Here is a 22,003-nt window from a genome sequence, read left to right as displayed (position 1 = left end):
GTTAATGTTTTTAACCATTATTTTTTTTTCAAAAATGGTTTATCCGTTTCCTTGACGATTTAAAAATAAATGGTTTTTGCCGTTCGTTAAAGGGACTCGTCCGTTAATTTTCGAAAACCTCCGTTTTTTAATGGAACTTTGCCCAGCCCTAGTTTTACACAATGTTACATGTTTTAAATTCGAAAAACTATTGTTTTAACTCTTATTCACTTTCTTTAAAAAAATACATAGTGGTGGTAAATTTTATTTAAAAATGTGAAAATAGCCAATAGAATCCATCTTTTTTTTCCTAAATAAATTATTATTGTGTGCACAAATGTTTTATGATTGAAGAATACATAATGTTTGTGCACAGGCTAGCAAATCTATCTTACAAATAGAGAGATATATGGGAGAGAACAAATCAGGAGACGTTAACCCGAGATGGAACAAAAGAATTCCGATGTTGATAGAATTTAGGTAAATGTCTCAAAAAAATAAAGAATCCCCCTGCCCTGCTGGTTTTATACAATTTTTTTAAAAATCTAAACTCCAGTTGACTGTCAGCTGAGCATTGTATACAAATATAATGCTTGCTTCGCATGGTCCGTGTGGTTCAAGCTTGCAACTGCGGCACTGAGCAGCAGAACCGGTTCTGAACACGCTGCACCAGTAGTTGACAAATCTGACACATGGCGTCAGCACTTGTCAACTAGTGCTGAGAGGCAGGTACTACTGTAAACCAGTTTAGAAGCCACAAACCTCAGGGACCAACCTGACCATGTTACATTCTACAACATACACTACACTAGGCAGACAAATCATGAGGAGGATATGAGATGTCTCAGACAAAACTGATAGATGATCAACACTTGCATGCTTTAATAATCGAAAACCAGTTTTGGGATTAAGGTACTGTTTTGCAATAAAATACTTTATACATTTACAACAATATAATAAGATATACTAAGGATGAGAAAAATTGCTGAAATTGAAATTCTGATCGAACTTAAGAAACTGATATGTTAAGGATGATACTTTGATGATAAAAAGATTGCCAATTTTTTCTAAATATCTAAAGCTAGCATCCAGGCTTCATCATGTTCCAATTAATTTGGTTCTAATAGTTGATGTTGGTGTTGGTGAAGTTGGTAGAGTTTGTCCTATTTACATCTTCTTTCTGTCTTCATGCGCTTTCTTTACTACTGCCAACTGAACAATAAGAATTTATTTTTAGTGTTCTCATTAGGTCTGGACACGTTCACACGTTTCGTTCGTTTCAACCCGTAAAAAAATCAGGTAGAAGTTCGTTATTTAGCTTTAAGAGTGGTAAGTTTGTTTTGTTAATGGTATATTCTGTTATTTTTTAATACTAATAGCGTGAGGTTATTTTCGATTGTTAGCGGGCTCTTCCGTTAATTTTTTGAATTTTCGTTTTCACATGCTTCTATAATGTTTGATCTAAATTTGTCAAATAATTTTCTGTTTTAATACTTAGTTCCATAAAACAAGTTGACCTTGCGTCAAAAACCATTAAAACGTTTTTATCATGAGATTTTTATGCAGAGCAAATCAGAAAATTGTTTATCTATGTTGATACCTTAGAATGTGGATCTGTTACTGGAAGATTGGTGTAGGGAGCATCCCTGGTTCCATGGAGAAGTAGTGTCCACTCCTGTACAATTATATATTATTTGAAATGTCTAAAGTTTAAGGCATAGAGTTGCAAAGATATAGTGGTAAGAAAATTAGAATTTAAGGAAAATATTCAATTCCTTTATTGTTAATTTTACCCGATTTTCTGAAGTAGTTGGTTCAAATCAAACCTGACTAGAAGTTCATAGTTCAAAAATAATGTTTTAATTTAGATTGATATTCTAACCAAGTAAAGCTTTTATCAGAAACAGTTAAAAATGAAAAACTTATGTCAGGGATCACATTTTATAATGTTTGTCACCTTATTGGTTTATGCGCTTGTTTGACAAATATTTGTTAAAAAATATTGTTTTCAATAAAAAGCCTTTCTTAAAAGGTGTTAGAATAATTGATCCCACTACCTTTATAAATCCATCTTGCTTCTCTCCTTTAACGAACTCGATCTCAAGAGTCCATTTTCCCCTAGAAATAAATTATGTTAATATAATTGTTTAAAAACGTCACTAGTTTTACTTACCTTGGATTTTCCGCCCACGTGTGTGTTGTCATGAACGGCCATTTTGTAAATCCATCTTGGCTGTCGTCGTCATTAATTCGTTCAGATAGAATCATTGATCTAAAATGTGGCAACGTAATAAAAAAGTTCAATTAAAAAATCCTTTTTGCTTCGTATTTTGTGTACCTTGTTCCCATTGGTGATCTTAGGAATAGTTGTACAGATCCTCTTCGTGTTGAGTTAAGTGTTATCACAGCTTGTACATGCTCAAGATAGTTCACCTGTACATAATTATAAGAACCCTGTACATATCATAATTTGCATTTTCACGTTATTCATTTTTTATGAAAGGAAAACTTGTTAAAAGTTGTGCTAAGTATATTTTTAACGCACTATATAAAACGCACTATATAATATACCTTATAAAATCTTTCTAATTAAACTTGAAGGTTTAAAAGTGTTCAATCTTGTAAATTAGAAGGTGAACATTGGCCCCAAAATCTGTTCTTTCTGTTAAACCCTTCTTTTAGAGTAGAAATTAAAGTAGAATTTAATTATCATCTTTGCATAATTAGAAGAAAAAAAATTTAGATTGTTGAAGTAACTAACTAACTAACTTTTTCATACTTTTGTCTCAAATGTCTATATGATAAAGCTCTTTACAATAGGTGGCCAAACGGCTGAACCAAGTTGGCTATACAAATTTTAGAGAACTCATGGGTACCCCGGGGGTTGACATTTGCTAAAATATGAAATTCCAAGAGCAACGCCGGCCGATAAAGCTAGAATAAATAATTTTTAATACCAAGTGCGAGTAAACGGCGGGAGTAATTATGACTGTGAACTAAAAAATACAACTGGGCAACGCCAGGTACTCCAGTTAGTATTTTTAAAACAATATTTGTACGTTACAAAATATTTTGTATACCTCTGTATCAGAGCCGGAGCAGCTGTCTGTTTCTATTGTGAGGAAAAGAGGTTTGTTACTGGGTATCTGGCGTACACCATGGGCAGTACCAGCATCACAATGGTATCTAAACAAACCAGTCAATCAATTAATCAATCAATTTTTTTTTTTTTAAGGAATTGAGGTTAAGACACAAGCTCTGATTGTTTAATCCCTATATCTTTGCAGCCCAATCCCTTACATATTATCAAATAGTCTAAATTTTAAATATCAAAGGTTTACACAATAAGGTTGCAAAAATATAGGGATTCGAAAATTTGATTTTAAGGAAAAAAATTAAGTCTTTTTTCCAGTACTTTACATATTATACAACTTCAACCGTGTTACCTTGCTGGAACAGTTTTCCATTCCTTGGCTAGTGCCACCATTGCTCCGGCATCAAGTACTCCGAACCCAAACAGATGATTAAATTCAAGTCCGACACCTGGAACAGTAAATAGATAAAGGGACTGATCGCTTATTTGGACTCGTATATTTCTAAAGAGATGAGAATATTACCGTTCATATTCCAGTAAAACCGGTTCTTCGCGTCAAACAATGAATTCCGTTTTGAGGTGAGGACAGTTAGATGCTGCATGTCCCTCCAGGTTAACATACGGCTAATAATAATAATAATAATAATTAATAATGAAAAAAAATAATAAGAGTAAGAAAAATTTTAATTTTATGGAAACATAACAGGAAAAAGCAAAATGTCAACTTTATATTAAAAAATATTTCAAAAGTTTAGAAAAAAAGAAAATATCTGATTTCTTACTTTGCTTCGAGAGCCAGAGCAAATACACCAGCAGCCTCAGGAGCTGCAGCTGATGTTCCTAAACAAAGAGAAAGTCAAGGATAATCAAGATAGTCAAGGAAAGTCACAAATAGTCAAGGATAGTTAAGGATAGTCAAGAATAGTCAAGGATAGTCAAGGATAATCAAGGATAGTCAAGGATTGTCAAGGATATTCAAGGATAGTCAAGGATAGTCAAGGATAGTCAAGGATAGTCTAGGATAGTAAAGGATAGTCAAAGATTGTCAAGGATAGTCAAGTATAGCCAAGGATAGTCAAAGATAGTAATGGATAGTCAAGGATAGTCAAGGATAGTCATAGATAGTCAAGGATAGTCAAGGATAGTCAAGGATAGTCAAGGATATTCAAGGATAATCAAGGATTGTCGAGGATAGTCAAGGATAGTCAAGGATAGTCAAGGATAGTCAAGGATAGTCAAGGATAGTTTAGGATAGTCAAGTATAGCCGAGGATAGTCAAGGATAGTCAAGTATAGCCGAGGATAGTCAAGAATAGTCAAGGATAGTAAAAAAAAGTCAAGGATAGTCAAGGATAGTCAAGGATAGTCAAGGGATAGTCAGGATAGTTAAGGATAGTCAAGGGATAGTCAGGATAGTCAAGGATAGTCAAAAGGATTGAAAAGGCTAGTCAAGTATAGCCGAGGATTGTAATGGATAGTCAATTGATAGTCAAGGATAGTCATAGATAGTCAAGGATAGTCAAGGATAGTCAAGAATAGTCAAGGATATTCAAGGATAATCAAGGTTTGTCGAGGATAGTCCAGGATAGTCAAGGATAGTCAAGGATAGTCAAGAATAGTCAAGGATAGTCAAGGATAGTCAAGGATAGTCAAGGATAGTCAAGGATAGTCAAGGATAGTCAAGGACAGTGAAGGATAGTCAAGGATAGTCTAGGATGGTCAAGTATAGTCAAGGATAGTCAAGGATAGTCAAAGATTGTCTAGGATAGTCTAGGATAGTCAAGGATAGTCAAGGATAGTCAAAGATTGTCTAGGATAGTCTAGGATAGTCAAGTATAGCCGAGTAGACCTTAAAGGGACTGTTAACTTAAAGGAGTAGAGCTTAAAGGGACTGTTACCTTAAAGGAGTAGAGCTTAAAGGGGCTGTTAACTTAAAGGAGTAGAGCTTAAAGGGACTGTTAACTTAAAGGAGTAGAGCTTAAAGGGACTGTTTTAAAGGATAGTCAAGGATAGTAATGGATAGTCAAGGATAGTCATAGATAGTCAAGAATAGGCAATGATAGTCAGGATAGTCAAGGATGGTCAAGGATAGTCAAGAAAAGTCAAGGATAGTCAAGGAAAATTTTAAGGGTAAAAAGGGTTTTCCAATAAGTTGCTGAACATTTTATTTGAATGCTGATACCCTGGACTAACCAGTGCTATTTGTATTATTTTTCTTAAATTTGAATTTAACAGCGTTTTAGTTTATCTCAGTAATCTAAAAATGTACAGAGATGTCATGTCCTGCAGGCGCATCAACGGATAAAAAAAAGAAAAAACGAATGTTAAGGTGAAAAGGGATCGAAAGTTAGAGTTTCCTTGGACCACGACAGAACTGTAAAATCTGGGTGTGCTTCGATTTGTCATGATTTAAAAAAAACTTGTTTACAAAATAACTTTTAATTATCAAAATATCATTACGGCGTTACCTGAATGGGTTTTAGTACATTTGCCATAAAGATCTGTTGTGGCAACCCCGGTGTTTGGATCCTGAATAAGAAAATTTTATAAATAAAAAAATTGAAAACTGAAATAAAAGCCATGCTTTTTTCGTTTATACGTCTATTGATTAACTTATTAGAGTAATAATTTAGTTTAACACTATTCCATGGTGTCCCACTTTCAAAATGACCGTTTATTGGAATTTATTTTGGCATTTAATCGAAAACATTATATATTTCACATGCAAGGTTCTTATAATATCAATGTCCTAAAAATGTAGTCAGCATTTCATTCGCGTTTAAAAATTTATGGAAATTTAAGAATTTATTTCAGTCTGTAATGTATTATTTAACAGAGTCAACATTCTCTAGTTTTCGCGAAAAAAATGCAAAATTTTGCGAAAAAGTTTGCGAAATACGAATGCAAATTTTCGCGAAACGTTAATACGAATACGAAACCCTAATTGGCATATATGGCGTATAACAAGCACTTCACTTAATAAAACCTAATTATACCATGGTTGTCAAGTTTAGTGAGACAACTTGTATTTAGGACACGTTTCTTGTTTAAATAAAATCCAGATTGAGTTATAATTGAGTTTCTAGTTTCATATTAATTCTTGATTGACCTGTAAACATGATTTGTCTGGATAACTGCTTCAAGTTTAATTTGATTCATTAATAAGCCATTCATTTATGTGTTAGTTCATATACAGGGTTACCCACACTGCAGGATATGATTCCAGCTCACGGACTTTATTTCGAGTATTTTTTTTTCTATACATTCAAGCATCCCTTTCTTTAAAAACCGTTTAGTAAATGTTATAAGTCTATATTGAAGGTAGAAAACCAAATCTAATCGTCACATTTAAAATGTTAGGTAATCTTTTTTGTCTTGTTATATATACTTACAAATAGATTAATTTCATTTTTATCTTAATTGTAATTCACATAAACTTTGATAAATTTTGATAATTCAAATCCTACATTGTATAGATATTTTCTTGATTGGATAGATTTTAACACTTCAAGGCAAGGAAACAACCATGACAGGCAATTTTCATGGTTAAGACGTTTGTCTTATGTCCACTTATGCTTTAAAATTAATATAAAAATTAATTTGAGATCATTCAGAAGACGACATTTATACTAGTATTTTTACTAAATGTACCTTTGCCCCGTTACTAAATGTAGAAGCAAGAGTTGAAGAACAGCTCTCGTCGTAGTGAGCATTCTCTCCTAAACAGAGGGACAGTGAAAATAGTATTTAACACCAGTTAATTTTAAGAATAAAAGTCATTGGTTCCTATTTTGTGTCTTTTTTTATCACAACTCAAACATGCAAATATATGGACATTCTTAAGTGGTGAAACACTAAGAATCATTGAAAAAAATTTATTTCAACAATATATGTTGACTAAACCAAAAAAGAATGAGAAAACCCTTAACGATACACATGAATATATGAATGGTTATAGAATGTCGGCATCCTGTGAATGGACTTGGACTTTACCTGTGTTAATTGCTGAATTTATAGATATTGTCCACATAGAAGCAGCATACCTAAATATTCATTTGTTTGCTGTTTTTTCAGATTCACTCATCAACAAGTGTTAAAAAATTTGGATCCATGATAGTGATACCTCTCTCATACTTAAGTTATAATATTCTAAAATATAGGAATTTTAAAATTAAAGTTTGAGGTGAGTAATCAGTTCCTTTAACTCTAACTGAAATGCTAGGTTTTGTTAACAAAAAACTTGCTAGAAATGAAAAATAAAAGGATGTTCACCCATAATTCCTCTGGACTTTTTTCTTTCGATCTAAATGTTATGATAAAATTCATCCATAGCGTTGATTCCATGCAGTTTGCAACATTTTTATAAAAAAGACTAATCTATAGAGGACGTGAGTCAGACTCTAAATAACAACGCATAAACAACTTCCAGTATATATATATTTCTTATAACTTATTACTAGAGGGTTCAGAACTAGAGTCAATATCAATATCGCACGTGTAGACTGTAGATCATGATATCAGTACTATGCCCCGTATCCGTTCTATCTCATTCTGTTGAATCTTGTGGAACTAGTTTAACGCGGCCAGGCATCGTCTTCCACAAATCAATATTTTTAAAATAAGCTTCCTGGATAGCTTCACAAATATGTATCAAATTCTCATTTTAAATGAATCCCTCTGGTTTAAAATAAAAAGAGAATTTTACTTTACAAACCTGCGCTCTGGATGTTTTGTAGGCAAAATTGGCCTTGGGAACTGTGGGTAAGTAAAAAAAAATAATTTCCCGAATAGTACATTATTGTACACAATTTTATCGTCTTTTTAGAGCAAGTGGTTGTCTTAGGGACGTTAAGTAACTGAAACTTTCTCTGTTGCGGGAATGCATTAGGTTGGTAATGTTTGGTCAAAATACGGTAAAATAAATGATTACCCGTCACAGTTGCAGTCGTCATCTTCTCCACCATCTCCACTAGCCCACACATAGATATTCCCTAGTCCTCGCCTACCCTCATTTACTCCTCTACAATTAACATAGATATTCCCTAGTCCTTGCCTACCCTCATTTACTCCTGTACAATATACATAGATATTCCCTAGTCCTCGCCTACCCTCATTTACTCCTCTACAATATACATAGATATTCCCAAGTACTCGCCTACCCTCATTTACTACTCTACAGTATACAAAGATATTCTTTATTCCAAGCCTACCCTCATTTACTCCTCTACAATATATATAGATATTCCTTAGTCCTCTCCTACCCTCATTTACTCCTCTACAATTTACATAGATATTCCCTAGTCCTCGCCTACCATCATTTACTCCTCTACAATATATAAAGATAGTCCCTAGTCCTCGCCTACCCTCATTTACTCCTCTACAATATACATAGATATTCCCTAGTCCTCGCCTACCCTCATTTACTACTCTGCAATATACATAGATATTCCCTAGTCCTCGCCTACCCTCATTTACAATATACATAGATATTCCCTAGTCCTCGCCTACCCTCATTTACTACTCTGCAATATACATAGATATTCCCTAGTCCTCGCCTACCCTCATTTACTACTCTACAATATACATAGATATTCCCTAGTCCTCGCCTACCCTCATTTACTCCTCGTAAATTTTCTCATCTAACTATTGTTTACTCACCTAACTATTGCTCTCATAGTTGCATTCCTGGGACCATCAACTGTTCTTCCATCGTCGGTTGGACCCCAGCTAAAACCATTACAAATAAAATGCCGTTTTAATTATAAAAAGTAATTTTTTACTTGTTTACAAAGGAATTCAGTCTTCGTCGCAAACTCAAACTTTCTAATCCTTTTATCCTTGCATTCGTATGGTTTACAATTTTGATATTTCAACTTTAGATTATTTGAACAAACATCATTTATAGTTTAAAATATCAAAGGTCTACAACATCAGATTGCACTGAGAAAGGGATAAGAATATCAGAGGTTGTGGCAAAGACTCAATTTCTTTGCGTATATTTTTGGAGATATTCGAAGAATTAGGGTTTTTAAACATTTAACTCTTGCTTTTCAAGTCGCAATTTTGTCATTGTTCTCTAATATGCACAAATTTTCTCGGGGTTTTCTGTTCAAATTGATGGATTTTCAAAATTATTTAAGTATCTACTTTTTAACAAGCAAGATTTTAAATTTCGACCAGCCCTAAGCCTTCCCTGGGATCACATTAGATGCCACAAACATTTTGGAAAGTTTGCTGTTAATTGAATACAAACATGGAAATAAAAGCAAATCAATTTATCGATACGTAAACAATAACAAACATATCAATAAGGGTATTTTTGGCAGGATTTAGAATTGAGTTAACACAATTAGGGTTGTTATTTTTTATAAGTTTGAAAACGATCGCTTGTGAAAATGTCTATTTCGTGGACCAAAGGAAACGATCTTTTTCGAAAAGATGAAAACGATCCATCTTTAAGCACAATCGCTATCTGTAAAAGTTGTATTACCTAGCTGAGTATATATCAATAAGATCAGGTTTATGACCCATTGAGTTAGCTTCGATCAGATCGGTCATATAGGGTTGATCCAACATACGTATACCTTGAGATGAATGAATTATTCAGAGACAAAATATGCTTTATTTTTTTTATAACTTCCCTTCATTGAAAACTACATGTCCAACGGCAAAAATATTCGTAGTTGGTCTTTTTTCGGGGAAAGAAATAAATACAACGTTTTACCTCAATAAACGCTATTTAATGTGAATACCAAAATATAGAAATATCCGACTTTTTAACAAAAATATATGTAGAAACCTTACTGAACCTTATTTTTGAAAAAAAAAATGTTTTTTTCCACGAAATTATTTTAGTTATTTCATAGAATCTGAGTGTTGAAAATAAATTGAACAAAAGATAAAAATATCTGAAGAAAAGTTAATAAAATGTAAAACGAAGAAGACCGAGTGGATAAGAGAGATGAAAAGTACTCGAGATCGTGTTCAATAAGATTTTCAACAAGTTTCATCTAACACTTGAAAAGAATTCATGGTTTATTGTTCTTATCCAATATTAAACTAGAAACAGTAAATAACAAAGTTTTCAAAACATAATTTAAATCATTGGATTGATTGGCATCAGACATAAAAGATTTTGTGGAAAAATCAATTCTTTTATGAAAATTGTAGACTGCTTTGTATCGGAAAAATTTTACTTGAATTAAAGTTAATGTAAACATAATGAGAATTAACTCTCCATTTAAAGTATGTCCGATTCATATCGGTACCCTTTTCACCTGTACATGATAAAAAGGCAGTGCAGAGTAATCCATGTATTTTTTTAATTTTGAAAAAAATACTTTTTTTCTGCGATTCGCGGAAATGAATAATAATAGTTTTCAAAAAAGTTGTCAATAATTACTTTCCGCGGATAAAGAAATTAATCGACCAGTCCACGGTTTACAGGGTACCGTTGTGGATAGAACATGGCACATGTAATTAACGTCACAGTCCCATTTGTTAGAAATATTAAAAGTTAGTAACCTGCAACCATAGAATCGTAAGCTACTCCTACACCACAAACATTATTATCTCGTGATGCAGCAACTTCTCCTAGTATAAAACTTTAATGGGCGATTGTCAACAGATTGTCAGATCCCTATATCTTTGCAATTTGATGGTTTAAACATTTGATATTTGAAACTTATGCTTAGAATTTTTAGCGTTAGATTATCAAATATCGGGTTGCAAAGGTACAGAGTTTAAAAAAAATCGGAATTTGTAGCAAAAAAACTCAGTTCTTTTTTAAGATTGATTTTAATGACTTAACAAATATCTGAAAGGAACAGATATTTTTAAAGTCATTAAAATCCAGTATGCCTTCTGACCATTTTCAAAAAGAGGGTTGAACAATTCCAGTCATTAAAAATGATGGAGACGTATAAAATATTTGGACAGCGTTGGTTTCATTTATCTTGTTAAAATCAATCTTAAAAAAAGAACTGAGTTCTTCCCACAAACTGAAATTGTCTAGTCCCTAAATCTCTAAAACCTGATGGTGTTAACCTATCATATTTCAACCTTAGACTATTTAATCTGGCAGAATTCATAGTATAGAAATATTATAGGTCTATGACATTTGGTTGCAAAGATACAGAGATTAAAAAGACAGATTTTGTTGCAAACATTTAGTTCTCTTTAATGATTGATTTTGTAAACAAAAATCAGTTCTATTCCAATATTTTTTTACTTATAATACTAGATAGTTTTGGAAACGGTCAGATGGCGTACTACATTTTAAAGATTTTAAACTTTCTTAAAATAGTCGCTTTATTGTCAAGTTTATTTTCACACGCTGTACCCTAATTAAAAGAATTGACTTACCAAACACTTTAATAATTTAAAAACTCACGTTTTTTGCCAGTCTCCAGTTGAAAAATTCATTAGAGAATGCTACTAGTACTGCTTATATCACCACAAAAGCTTTTCATGTACACTGTACAGTTGTACATAATTCCTACCTGCACAACGAGTTCCATGTACAGTTGTACATAATTCCTACCTGCACAACGAGTTCAATGTACGGTTGTACATAATTCCTACCTGTACAACGAGTTTCATGTATAGTTGTACACAATTTCTACCTGCACAACGAGTTCCATGTACAGTTGTACATAATTTCTACAACCACAGCGAATTCCATGTACAGTTGTACATAATTTCTACAACCACAGCGAATTCCATGTACAGTTGTACATAATTTCTACCTGCACAACGAGTTCCATGGCTGTTAAACCAATCGTCTGTATACCGGGGGAACGGGTAGGGATCGTTACTACTGAAGTCGTAGCTAGCTCGGGCATTCTATATTAGATATAAAATTATAATAATATTAAAAATAAAATACTTACATAGTTGTTATAAAGGTCAGGGTGCATATAATCTACACCATCGTCCATAATAGCTGTTGTTACGTTCTTCCCAGTTACACCCTGTATATAAAGATTTATTGTTTCAAATTACACCTATTATATGGGTTATTTCAAATTACATCCTGTACATAGACACTAATTATTTCAAGTTACACCCTGTACATAAATACTGATTGCTTCAAGTTACACCCTGAGGGTACATAAATACTGATTGTTTTAAATTACACCCTGAGGGTACATAAATACTGATTGTTTCAAATTACACCCTGAGGGTACATAAATACTGATTGTTTCAAATTACTCCCTGAGGGTACATAAATACTGATTGTTTCAAATTACACCCTGAGGGTACATAAATACTGATTGTTTCTAGGTATACCCTGTACAGTAAACATAAATACTGATTGTTTCAAATTAAACCCACAGTGTGCATGAATACTGATTGTTTCTATTTACACCCCGTACACTGTAAATAAATACTTATTGTTTCAAGTTACACCCTGAGTGTACATAAATACTGATTGTTTCTAGTCACACTCTGTACATAAAAACTGATTGTTTCAAGTTACACCCTGTACAGTAATATAAATACTGATTGTTTCAAGTTACACCCTGAGTGTACATAAATACGGGGTGTTTCTAGTCACACCCTGTACAGTAAACATAAATACTGATTGTTTATAATTACACCCTGTACGTAAATATTTGTTATTTTTAAGTCACACCCTGTTGTTTCAAGTTACACTCTGTACATAAAAATTTGAAGGTTAAAGTTACACCATGTACAAAAAGAATTGTTGTTCCAGTTTATAATCTGTAAAAAATGATAAAAATGGCAAATGGCAAATGGCAAATACTTTGTACATCGTGCATTTAACATCATTATGAGCAGCGAACTAGTTAACAACAGAGTTGATCTAATTTGGAAATACTGTTTAAAGCGAAACGGGAAGTTTTTGCCCCAAACTTATTTTTTCTAATCCCAAATCTTTGCAATCTATGAAACCTATGTAAACCTGTGATCTTTCAAACTTATAGTATATAAAAGACTTCACAGTTTAAAATATCAACGGTCTCTGACATTGTGTTGCACAGATATAAAGATTGTGAAATTCTGACTTTGCGGCAAAAGCTCAGTTCCTTTCATCTCTTATCGTTATGACGCCCCAGATATAAGAGAGTTACTGATTATCAGCTAAAATATGCGATATTTTCCACAGCATGTTCTATTGTGTACAAGTACTGTACACGACCAATCAGCAAACATCTTCAGGAACATTTAAGGATCCTTGGATACGAAACACAATTAATCTTCAAAAAAAGACTTAATTCATAAATGTTATGTTTCATGTTTAAAATTGGAGTATTTCTTTAAAAGTTGTAAAACTTAACCCCTGAATGGGTATTATGTTCAACAAGTGGCCGTGAGATGGCACTCTAAAAACCTATCGTAAAAACGTAGCATGTCGTGCCGGGTCAACTTAGGCCTACGTAGCCCAGCCTGTAAAAAGAAGATAGGCAGTCTGTGAAGTCTGTGTGACGCCCCGTGTTTCCAGAAAATAAACAAAAAACATTCTATTTTCTTACTCTATTTTCCTGCAATCGATCCTGGGAAGTACGAACAATATTTTTGTTTTCTTCATCCCAACTCAACAAATAGTATATATATTTGATAAACATTATAATTTCTAGTTAAACCGTATACCCTATATTAAAAACAAATATTTTGAATAAAAATATTTAAAAGCTAATTTCATCTGAATACTTTAATTTTGAATAATGACGTTTAAAGTTGCTGAGGGGATACACCGTTAGAAATAAATAAATTACTGAATATTACTTATTATTCCGCGAAAAATTAAGCTTTTTCCATTTAAATTATTTTAAAGATTTTGTTTTTTAGTTTTAGAAACTATTTCAGCTTTTTCTGCCCATACAATTATACCGACTTCGACAGTTTCTTGTAATTATGCGCTTAAAAAGTCGTCTTAGTTTTGTACTTTCGTAAACAATGCTGACGTGTAAAAAGAGCAATCTAAAACCAAGGGATTATATTATAGATGCGACTCTAGGCTTTCATTGACAGTAAGGTTATATATACCTGAGCCCATGCAGCTTCAACGTTCAGATCTAATCTTGCTTTTCCTCCATTCTGTCCAGTGTTTTTCTATATACAGAACTCTTATAAATACATTATATTTAATACATTACTAATCCTACTTGTCCTTCATTCTGTCCAGTGTTTTTCTATATACAGAACTCTTATAAATACATTATATATAATACATTACTAATCCTACTTGTCCTCCATTCTGTCCAGTGTTTTCTATACACAGAACTCTTATAAATACATTATATTTAATTCATTACTAATCCTACTTTGCCTCCATTCTGTCCAGTGTTTTCTATATACAGAACTCTTATAAATACATTATATTTAATACATTACTAATCCTACTTTTCCTCCATTCTGTCCAGTGTTTTTCTGAACACAGAACTCTTATAAATACATTATATTTAATACATTACTAATCCTACTTGTCCTCCATTCTGTCCAGTGTTTTCTATACACAGAACTCTTATAAATACATTATATTTAATACATTACTAATCCAACTTGTCCTCCATTCTGTACAGTGTTTTTCTATACACAGAACTCTTATAAATACATTATATTTAATACATATACTAATCCTACTTGTCCTTCATTCTGTCCAGTGTTTTTCTATACACAGAACTCTTATAAATACATTATATTATCCCACCTCCCCTGCCTTTACTAGTCTCCCTTTCTCACACAATCGTCTTTATACAATCTCCTTTTATACATTCTCCCACCCCACCTCTTTAAAGGGACCGTTCACTTATTTGGGTAAGAAATTAACTCTTTGCAACAAACTCTGATTTTCTAATCCCTATATCTTTGGATTCCAACGTCGTAAACCTTTGAAATTTCAAACTATGACTTTTGTTAGAACAAAAAATATAAGTTTGAAATATAAAGCGTTTACAACATTGGGTTCCAAAGATATTGGGATTAGAAAATCAGAGTGGCATCGAGTCAATTCCTTTGAGGGTATACTAAAAAACCTATTAGCTATTCATTTCAACGAAAACTTTGGCCGGAGAAAAAAGACGATTAATCATTCAGAATTCCAGGTATGATACCTTTGCGTTTACAGTATTTGATGCCTTTTGTCAGTCATGGATTAAAAAAATATTTCAAATATTGAATTAAATTGTAGTATCTACTATCTAATTTTAGATATCTTTAATTTTTTTAAAATATTATAAAATTGTCTATTTTCAAAATATAACTTAATTTAAATATTTGACGGTTTGATCCGTTTTTTCTACTGCCCCAGACATCACCGTGTTTTATTGAAGAGTTGGAATCTAGGTAACGGTTTGTCTGATAGAGAAAGTCGTCTTTGTAATTTGCTAAATCATGTTAGAACACAAAAAAAGTTAATTTTTTAATAATTTGAAAATCAAAAGTTTCTATATTTTACTTTATAATGGCAGACAAATGATGGTCATTGAAATATGATAATTTTAGATTTTATGGGGCTGTTGTTACTAAAAAAAAGATTTAATTAGTGCATGTCTATGAAAAGCAGTTGCTTTCTGCTCTCGGAGAGATCCTGCTCCACATTTTGGAAAAGCGCTGCATAGAGTTGCTCATGACATCCTACAGGGGAGCAGCAAACAGTAAACAAAAACTCCATCTTCAGGGTATCAAACTATCAACATCTCAGCTGAAAGGAGGAACATAGAAGTATAATCCCTGATAGGTACACAATCCATGCACAATGATACCGGTTTTTTACTTGGCTGGCTTTGAGGACTGGACTACTGTGTAAGATTCCACAGCTCGTAATAGGGATAGTTCCATTGATGTAACTCCTTCAGTTCGCATACAAACCAGGAGCTAAATTCAGAGTGGACAGTTCTATTGATGTAACCCCTTCAGTTCGCATATGGACCCAGAGCTAAGCTCGAATTGCAAATAGTCCGGCCTATAAACAAGACAATGTATTAGCTATTTTGTATATAGCTATAAGTCAGACAGAAAGTGGGGCGGACGATAAGTTGCCAATGTGGAGAAATCTTTGTTGTTAGAAAATGCAAACCCAGAAAACATGCTTTGAACACATGTTTGAATGCGTGGAGAACCAAAGCTAACATTGCCCCAGATCCTAGCTTGAATTCAAGCCAATAGGCATGAACCACGACTTGGAAGGAGAAAATAGGACCAGCCTGGTCTAAAACCGAAATGGAGACAGTATTCACGAAGATTCCGTAGACGGAAGATTAACTCGTTGTAGGAGGCGAATGAAAGGAGGAGAGTCCATCAGAGAGCTCCGGCTTTCCAGGATTTATTAGTATTATTATATTTGTTCATTTTTACTTGTAAATATATTTTTTCCTTTACTCTGTAGAGTTACTCACATCAGTTTTCAGGCTTTAATTTTCCTTTTTTTATACCATCTTTATATGGTAACACTAAACAAAAAATCAGCCTTTTCTCCGGTCATAGATATCTTTGGAAAGTAATCAATGAATAGCTAAAAGGCTAATTAATTTACCCAATTACCCAAATAAGTGAACGGTCCCTTTAATCCATCTATACAATCTCTATCCCCCCTCTCTTTTCATACATTCTCCCTTCCCACCTCTCCCTCTGTAATCCCCCCCTCCCCCAACTCTTTCTTTTATAATCCACCCTGTCCTCCTTGTGGTATAAAGGGTTGAAAATAAGTAAGAGAGAAGTAAATATTCTTGTAATCTTCATTAGATATTATTAGAACTAATATTACAGGGATTATACATTTGTATTTATATATATATATATATATATATATATATATTTATTTAAGAAATATTTATTATAACAAGGAATATGGAGAAATATGGAGGAATATGGAGGAATATGGAGGAATATGAAATAATATGGGACCCCCCCCCCTACCAGGTCATGTTTTAGTTTATTTCCATAAAAAGTATAATATATACCCTATTAAATGAAGATTTTGATATTTCACATTTAACACTAAATAGTAAAGCTAAAGGGTTTATATATATTAAAATTTTATCGCTTTTTTTAATGCCAGACCAAAACATAAACCATTACAGCTCTTTTATTTTTGGGTTTAAAATCATATTTATTTTAATTCTTCTCTTCGTAATTTCCTTTACTTTATCAAACCCTTTTATACCCAATCTTTTAATTTTCTTTTCTTCTTTAAAGGGAGTGTTTACGAAAACTGAAAGGTGGTACTAATCTGTTGCGTCTATAAGGAGAAAATTGTTATATACGACTTATGCTGAAGAACGTAGCGTCCATACAAATTTAGAAAGTTGCAATTTTCAACTCGGATCTTAAACAAATCAATTTAACTCCAAACAAATCATTCAGATATTACAAACAATAGTCATCGATTATTTTTCGACGCATTTGTATTTAGTTGATATTTCATAATATTTTTTTATTTTTCATGATCTGAGAGTCACTTCTGAAAACATTTATTCCTGTTTCTAGGATTTTTGATAATTAAGACGACATTTTCCCATTTTCCAGGAATGTTCGAATTTCGAAAATCCAGCACCAGCGAAAATTTTTTTTTTTTTTTTAAATCAAATATATTATGAAATATTATCAAATTTCCTCTTGTCCTTGCCCATTTTCATCCTTTCCCATTTTCTTTTTCTCTTATTACTAATTCTTTCTTTTCCCTTTCTTCTTCTTTTACTTTTTAAAAATTTAAAAAAAATTCTCGTTCAAAAACAATCTCACTTTTTCAAACTCCCGTTCAGTTTTAAGCAGCTAGAACAATCTGTATAGTACGTAAAGACTATTTATGGGAAACGGGACAGTCATCCTCTTTAAGTAAGTGTCAANACCACTGAAAGGTGAAAAGTGGATCTGTTGGATCTTCCAAAGGTTGAATATCTTCTACCAAATTCTCAACCTAAACACAATGATCATATCTCTAGGAACTCACAACGCTGCGCAGACCTCTTCATGAAATATGTTTAAAATGCAAAATAGAAATAATAAATATTTTACCTTTAATTCATCGTAACCCCTTTTCTCTTGCTGACTCTTCATTAAATTTTGAAGTTTTTCAAAATAGTTTTCGTCATGGACGATAGCAGGGTCAACCTAAGGGAAAATATTTATATAGACTATTGTAGGGTCAACCTAAGGGAAAATATTTATATGGACTATTGTAGGGATAATATTAGTCATGGACTATATCAGGACCAAGCTAGGGAAAATATTCGTCATGGACTATGGCAGGGTCAACTGGATTACTTCTTGAAAAGCGTGTTTAAACTGGATTACCTCTTTAAAACCTGTCTTAAACTGGATTATCTCTTGAAAACTGGTACTGGATTACCTCTTTAAAACCTGGTTTAAACTGGATTACCTCATTAGAAACTGGTTTAAACTGGATTACCTCTTTAAAACCTGGTTTAAACTGAATTACCTCTTTAAAACCTGGTTCAAACTGGATTACCTCTTTAAAACCTGGTTTAAACTGGATTACCTCTTGAAAACATGGTTTAAACTGGATTACCTCTTTAAAACCTGGTTCAAACTGGATTACTTCTTTAAAACCTGGTTTAAACTGGATTACCTCTTGAAAACTGGTTTAAACTGGATTACCTCTTTAAAACCTGGTTTAAACTGGATTACCTCTTGAAACCCCGGTTTAAACTGAATTACCTCTTTAAAACTGGTTTAAACTGGATTACCTCTTAAAAAACTAGTTTAAACTGGATTACCTCCTGTTCTAAGGATTGTTGGAGTTGGTTCCAGGCAGATTTTCCCTCAGCTTCTGCTCTCATCTAACAAAAACTAATCTTTTTAAACTAAAAATTTTACTATTCATCTTTTTTAAATTAGGCTTAATTGTTTTCGACAACATGTTTTTGAACAAAATTTTCATAAATTTGTTAAAGTTTCGTCTAAACACCACTTAGGTTATAAGAGAGAAAGTGGGTAAATAAATAATGATCAAATTATGTAAGGATAATGTGGTATTTTTTTATTCATGAAGATTATCTGCTTCAACCCGCGTGGGTCGGGACTACACCTACAGGTTTATTTACAAAGAATAGGACGACTGTAATATTTATAGTTCCCTGGTTTCAGATACTTTATTTCTTTTCATAGTCAATATTTTAAACGTTGCTCATTTAATCCTAAAGACGAAATAGTTTAAAATATCCTAGGTCTTCGGCACATGTGTTGCAAGGATATAGGGATTAGAAAATTTGAGTTTGTGACAAAGACTCAATTCTTATTAGTTATAACGTCAAAATTTAGTTTTTCTATTACCCCTTGCATTGATAAAAATTAACCANCCCCAATTATCTCTCCTTCTAATGTTTACATTACAATATAACGCTGGATGTGTAAACAAGAATATATTTATCTCTAAATAAATATTTGATATTTATTTCCCAATAACACCACTCCTTCTGTAATATCTAGATATGATACATACGTCTTTATATAACCCCTGTTCAGATTACAAAGATCCAAACATCTATGAATAGTTGCATCACATTTCAAGACCGGGTCGAATTTTAGATGACGCAGCGCCTTTTTTTTTGCATTGCGTATATATAACTGTAAAACGTTTGTTTTTAGCTTTTAAGAAGTAATTGACATAATTCTCGTCGATTTTTGCACCGGAGCTTGGAACCTTAGAATCACTTTGAAATATTACATATATAATGTGAAGAAAAAGATGAAAAGATATTCAATGTAAATTAAATTTTTTTCTAATGGCACATAAAGTTCATAGTGCTATTCATTTTATGAATATTTCTTTATATCGCTGAAATTATTAAAAATTTTCTCAATGTAACATTTTGGCATAGACACATGATATTATGTAGACGAAAGATATTTTAATATTACTTTTAAACTGACCTTATTCATCAGGTCTCGTCCTGCACCCCATCTAGAATAGTTGAAATATTTTAAATAACTTTTTATGATACTCCTTTTTTAAATAAGGGTCCGTTCTTTTTCGTTCAAAAGCCCAATTTAAAACTTAAAACTTAGAAACATATTTTACAAAAGGATTTTAAATTTTTTCTAAGTCAATGATTACCTTTTAACTCGCTTAAACCCAGTCTGCTGGAAAACTTGATGAACCTAGAAACAATTAGAATCTAAAAGTGTTTCATTCAAATCATCAAATTATTTGTATTTGTTGTTTTAAGGCCAGTACAATTTGGTTTTAGTAAAAATATAACTATTTTGTTGTCTACTATATAAATGTTATTGAAAAAATTATTGACATATTGATATTTATTTCTACTAATATCGTTTTTTTTATATAATTTACCAGAGGATCTTGCTTGAGTTTCCTGGTGTGGACTAGACTTCGTTTACTTCGAACCTTTGGCACACCCTCGTGCACAAAATGGAACTCATGGTTCGAACTCAGAACCTAGAGATAATATTTAGAACTCAGAACCTGGATATAATATTTAGAACTCAGAACCTAGAGATAATATTTAGAACTCAGAACCTGGATATAATATTTAGAACTCAGAACCTAGAGATAATATTTAGAACTTAGAACCTAGAGATAATATTTAGAACTCAGAACCTAGAGATTATATTTAGAAGTCAGAACCTACAGACAATATTTAATACTCAGAACATTAAGATAATATTTAGAACTTAGAACCTAGAGATAATATTTAGATCTCAGAACCTAGAGATAATATTTAGAACTCAGAACCTAGAGATAATATTTAGAACTCAGAACCTAGGTAATATTTAGAACTCAGAACCTAAAGATAATATTTAATACTCAGAACCTAGAGATAATATTTAGTACTCAGAACCTGGAGATAATATTTAGAACTCAGAACCTGGAGATAATATTTAGAACTCAGAACCTAGAGATTATATTTAGAACTCAGAACCTAGAGATAATATTTAGTACTCAGAACCTAGAGATAATATGTATAATTCAGATAGTATTGAGAAATTATAAACTAAACAGATAGAAGTTAGTACTTACTGCAAAAAGATAATATTCAGTAATTTAAAAAGTAATTTTAAACTTTAAAAAGTTCTAATTGTATTTTTACCTGGCCTACACTATGGAATCCGTTTCTTTTAGCAATAGTGTGCGCTATTTCTACGGGATTGGGATGTCCTAAATATTGATTATTTTAAAACATTTTCCTGGTTAAGAAATAATCAAACCAGATTCAATACAGGACACATCAATACAGGACACATTCTATACAGTATACAGGACACATACTATACAGGACACATCCTATACAAACCCGATTAAATACAGGACACATTCTATACAGGACACATCTATACAGGACACATTCTATACAGTATACAGGACACATACTATACAGGACACATACTATACAGACACATCCTATACAAACCCGATTCAATACAGGACACATTCTATACAGGACACATCCTAAACAGGACACATCCTATACAGGACACATCCTATACAGGACACATCATATACAGGACACATCCTATACAGGACACATACTATACAGTATACATCTATACAGGACATATACTATACAGTATACATCTATAAGTATACAGGACACATACTATACAGGACACTTCAGGACACATACTATACAGGACACTTACTATACAGGACACATACTATACAGAACACATCTATACAGGACACATTCTTACAGGACACATCTTTACAGTAAACAGGACACATACTATACAGTACACATACTATACACGACACATACTATACAGGACACACCCTATACAGGACACATCAATACAGTATACAGGACACATACTGTACAGGACACATACTATACAGGACACATCCTGTACAGAACACATACTATACAGGACTTATACTATACAGGACACATCCTATACAGGACACATCCTATACAGGACACATCCTATACAGGACACATCCTATACAGGACACATCCTATACAGGACACATCCTATACAGGACACA

The 22,003-nt window shown here is 32.6% G+C and overlaps 1 protein-coding gene across 1 annotated transcript in view; it reads right to left on the bottom strand.

Moving 5' to 3' along the window:
- Positions 1–231: 231 nt before the first annotated feature.
- Positions 232–22,003, bottom strand: part of LOC111706660 (neuroendocrine convertase 2) — a 24,131-nt gene continuing 2,359 nt past the window's right edge. Inside the window, exons 2-29 of the mRNA XM_023479570.1 lie at positions 21,111–21,178; positions 20,354–20,458; positions 20,117–20,160; positions 19,933–19,963; positions 18,777–18,839; positions 18,055–18,150; positions 17,889–17,956; positions 15,950–16,003; positions 14,523–14,562; positions 14,086–14,151; positions 11,964–12,044; positions 11,820–11,916; positions 10,597–10,665; positions 9,563–9,656; positions 8,731–8,799; positions 8,003–8,092; positions 7,066–7,115; positions 6,724–6,791; positions 5,541–5,601; positions 3,856–3,913; positions 3,597–3,697; positions 3,426–3,522; positions 3,060–3,165; positions 2,318–2,412; positions 2,153–2,251; positions 2,037–2,097; positions 1,580–1,654; positions 232–1,191 (exon numbers count right to left, since the gene is read on the bottom strand). Of these exons, the coding sequence (XP_023335338.1) occupies positions 1,147–1,191; positions 1,580–1,654; positions 2,037–2,097; positions 2,153–2,251; positions 2,318–2,412; positions 3,060–3,165; positions 3,426–3,522; positions 3,597–3,697; positions 3,856–3,913; positions 5,541–5,601; positions 6,724–6,791; positions 7,066–7,115; positions 8,003–8,092; positions 8,731–8,799; positions 9,563–9,656; positions 10,597–10,665; positions 11,820–11,916; positions 11,964–12,044; positions 14,086–14,151; positions 14,523–14,562; positions 15,950–16,003; positions 17,889–17,956; positions 18,055–18,150; positions 18,777–18,839; positions 19,933–19,963; positions 20,117–20,160; positions 20,354–20,458; positions 21,111–21,178 (2,051 nt within the window). The 3' untranslated portion in view covers positions 232–1,146. The remainder of the gene's footprint in view (positions 1,192–1,579; positions 1,655–2,036; positions 2,098–2,152; positions 2,252–2,317; positions 2,413–3,059; positions 3,166–3,425; positions 3,523–3,596; positions 3,698–3,855; positions 3,914–5,540; positions 5,602–6,723; positions 6,792–7,065; positions 7,116–8,002; positions 8,093–8,730; positions 8,800–9,562; positions 9,657–10,596; positions 10,666–11,819; positions 11,917–11,963; positions 12,045–14,085; positions 14,152–14,522; positions 14,563–15,949; positions 16,004–17,888; positions 17,957–18,054; positions 18,151–18,776; positions 18,840–19,932; positions 19,964–20,116; positions 20,161–20,353; positions 20,459–21,110; positions 21,179–22,003) is intronic.

Source organism: Eurytemora carolleeae, unplaced genomic scaffold (assembly GCF_000591075.1).
Source record: "Eurytemora carolleeae unplaced genomic scaffold, Eaff_2.0 scaffold744, whole genome shotgun sequence".
In the NCBI taxonomy this organism is placed as follows: Eukaryota; Metazoa; Arthropoda; class Copepoda; order Calanoida; family Temoridae; genus Eurytemora; species Eurytemora carolleeae.
The sequence above is the reverse complement of the archived record's forward strand: the minus strand, read 5'-3'. Positions and strand labels throughout refer to the sequence as shown.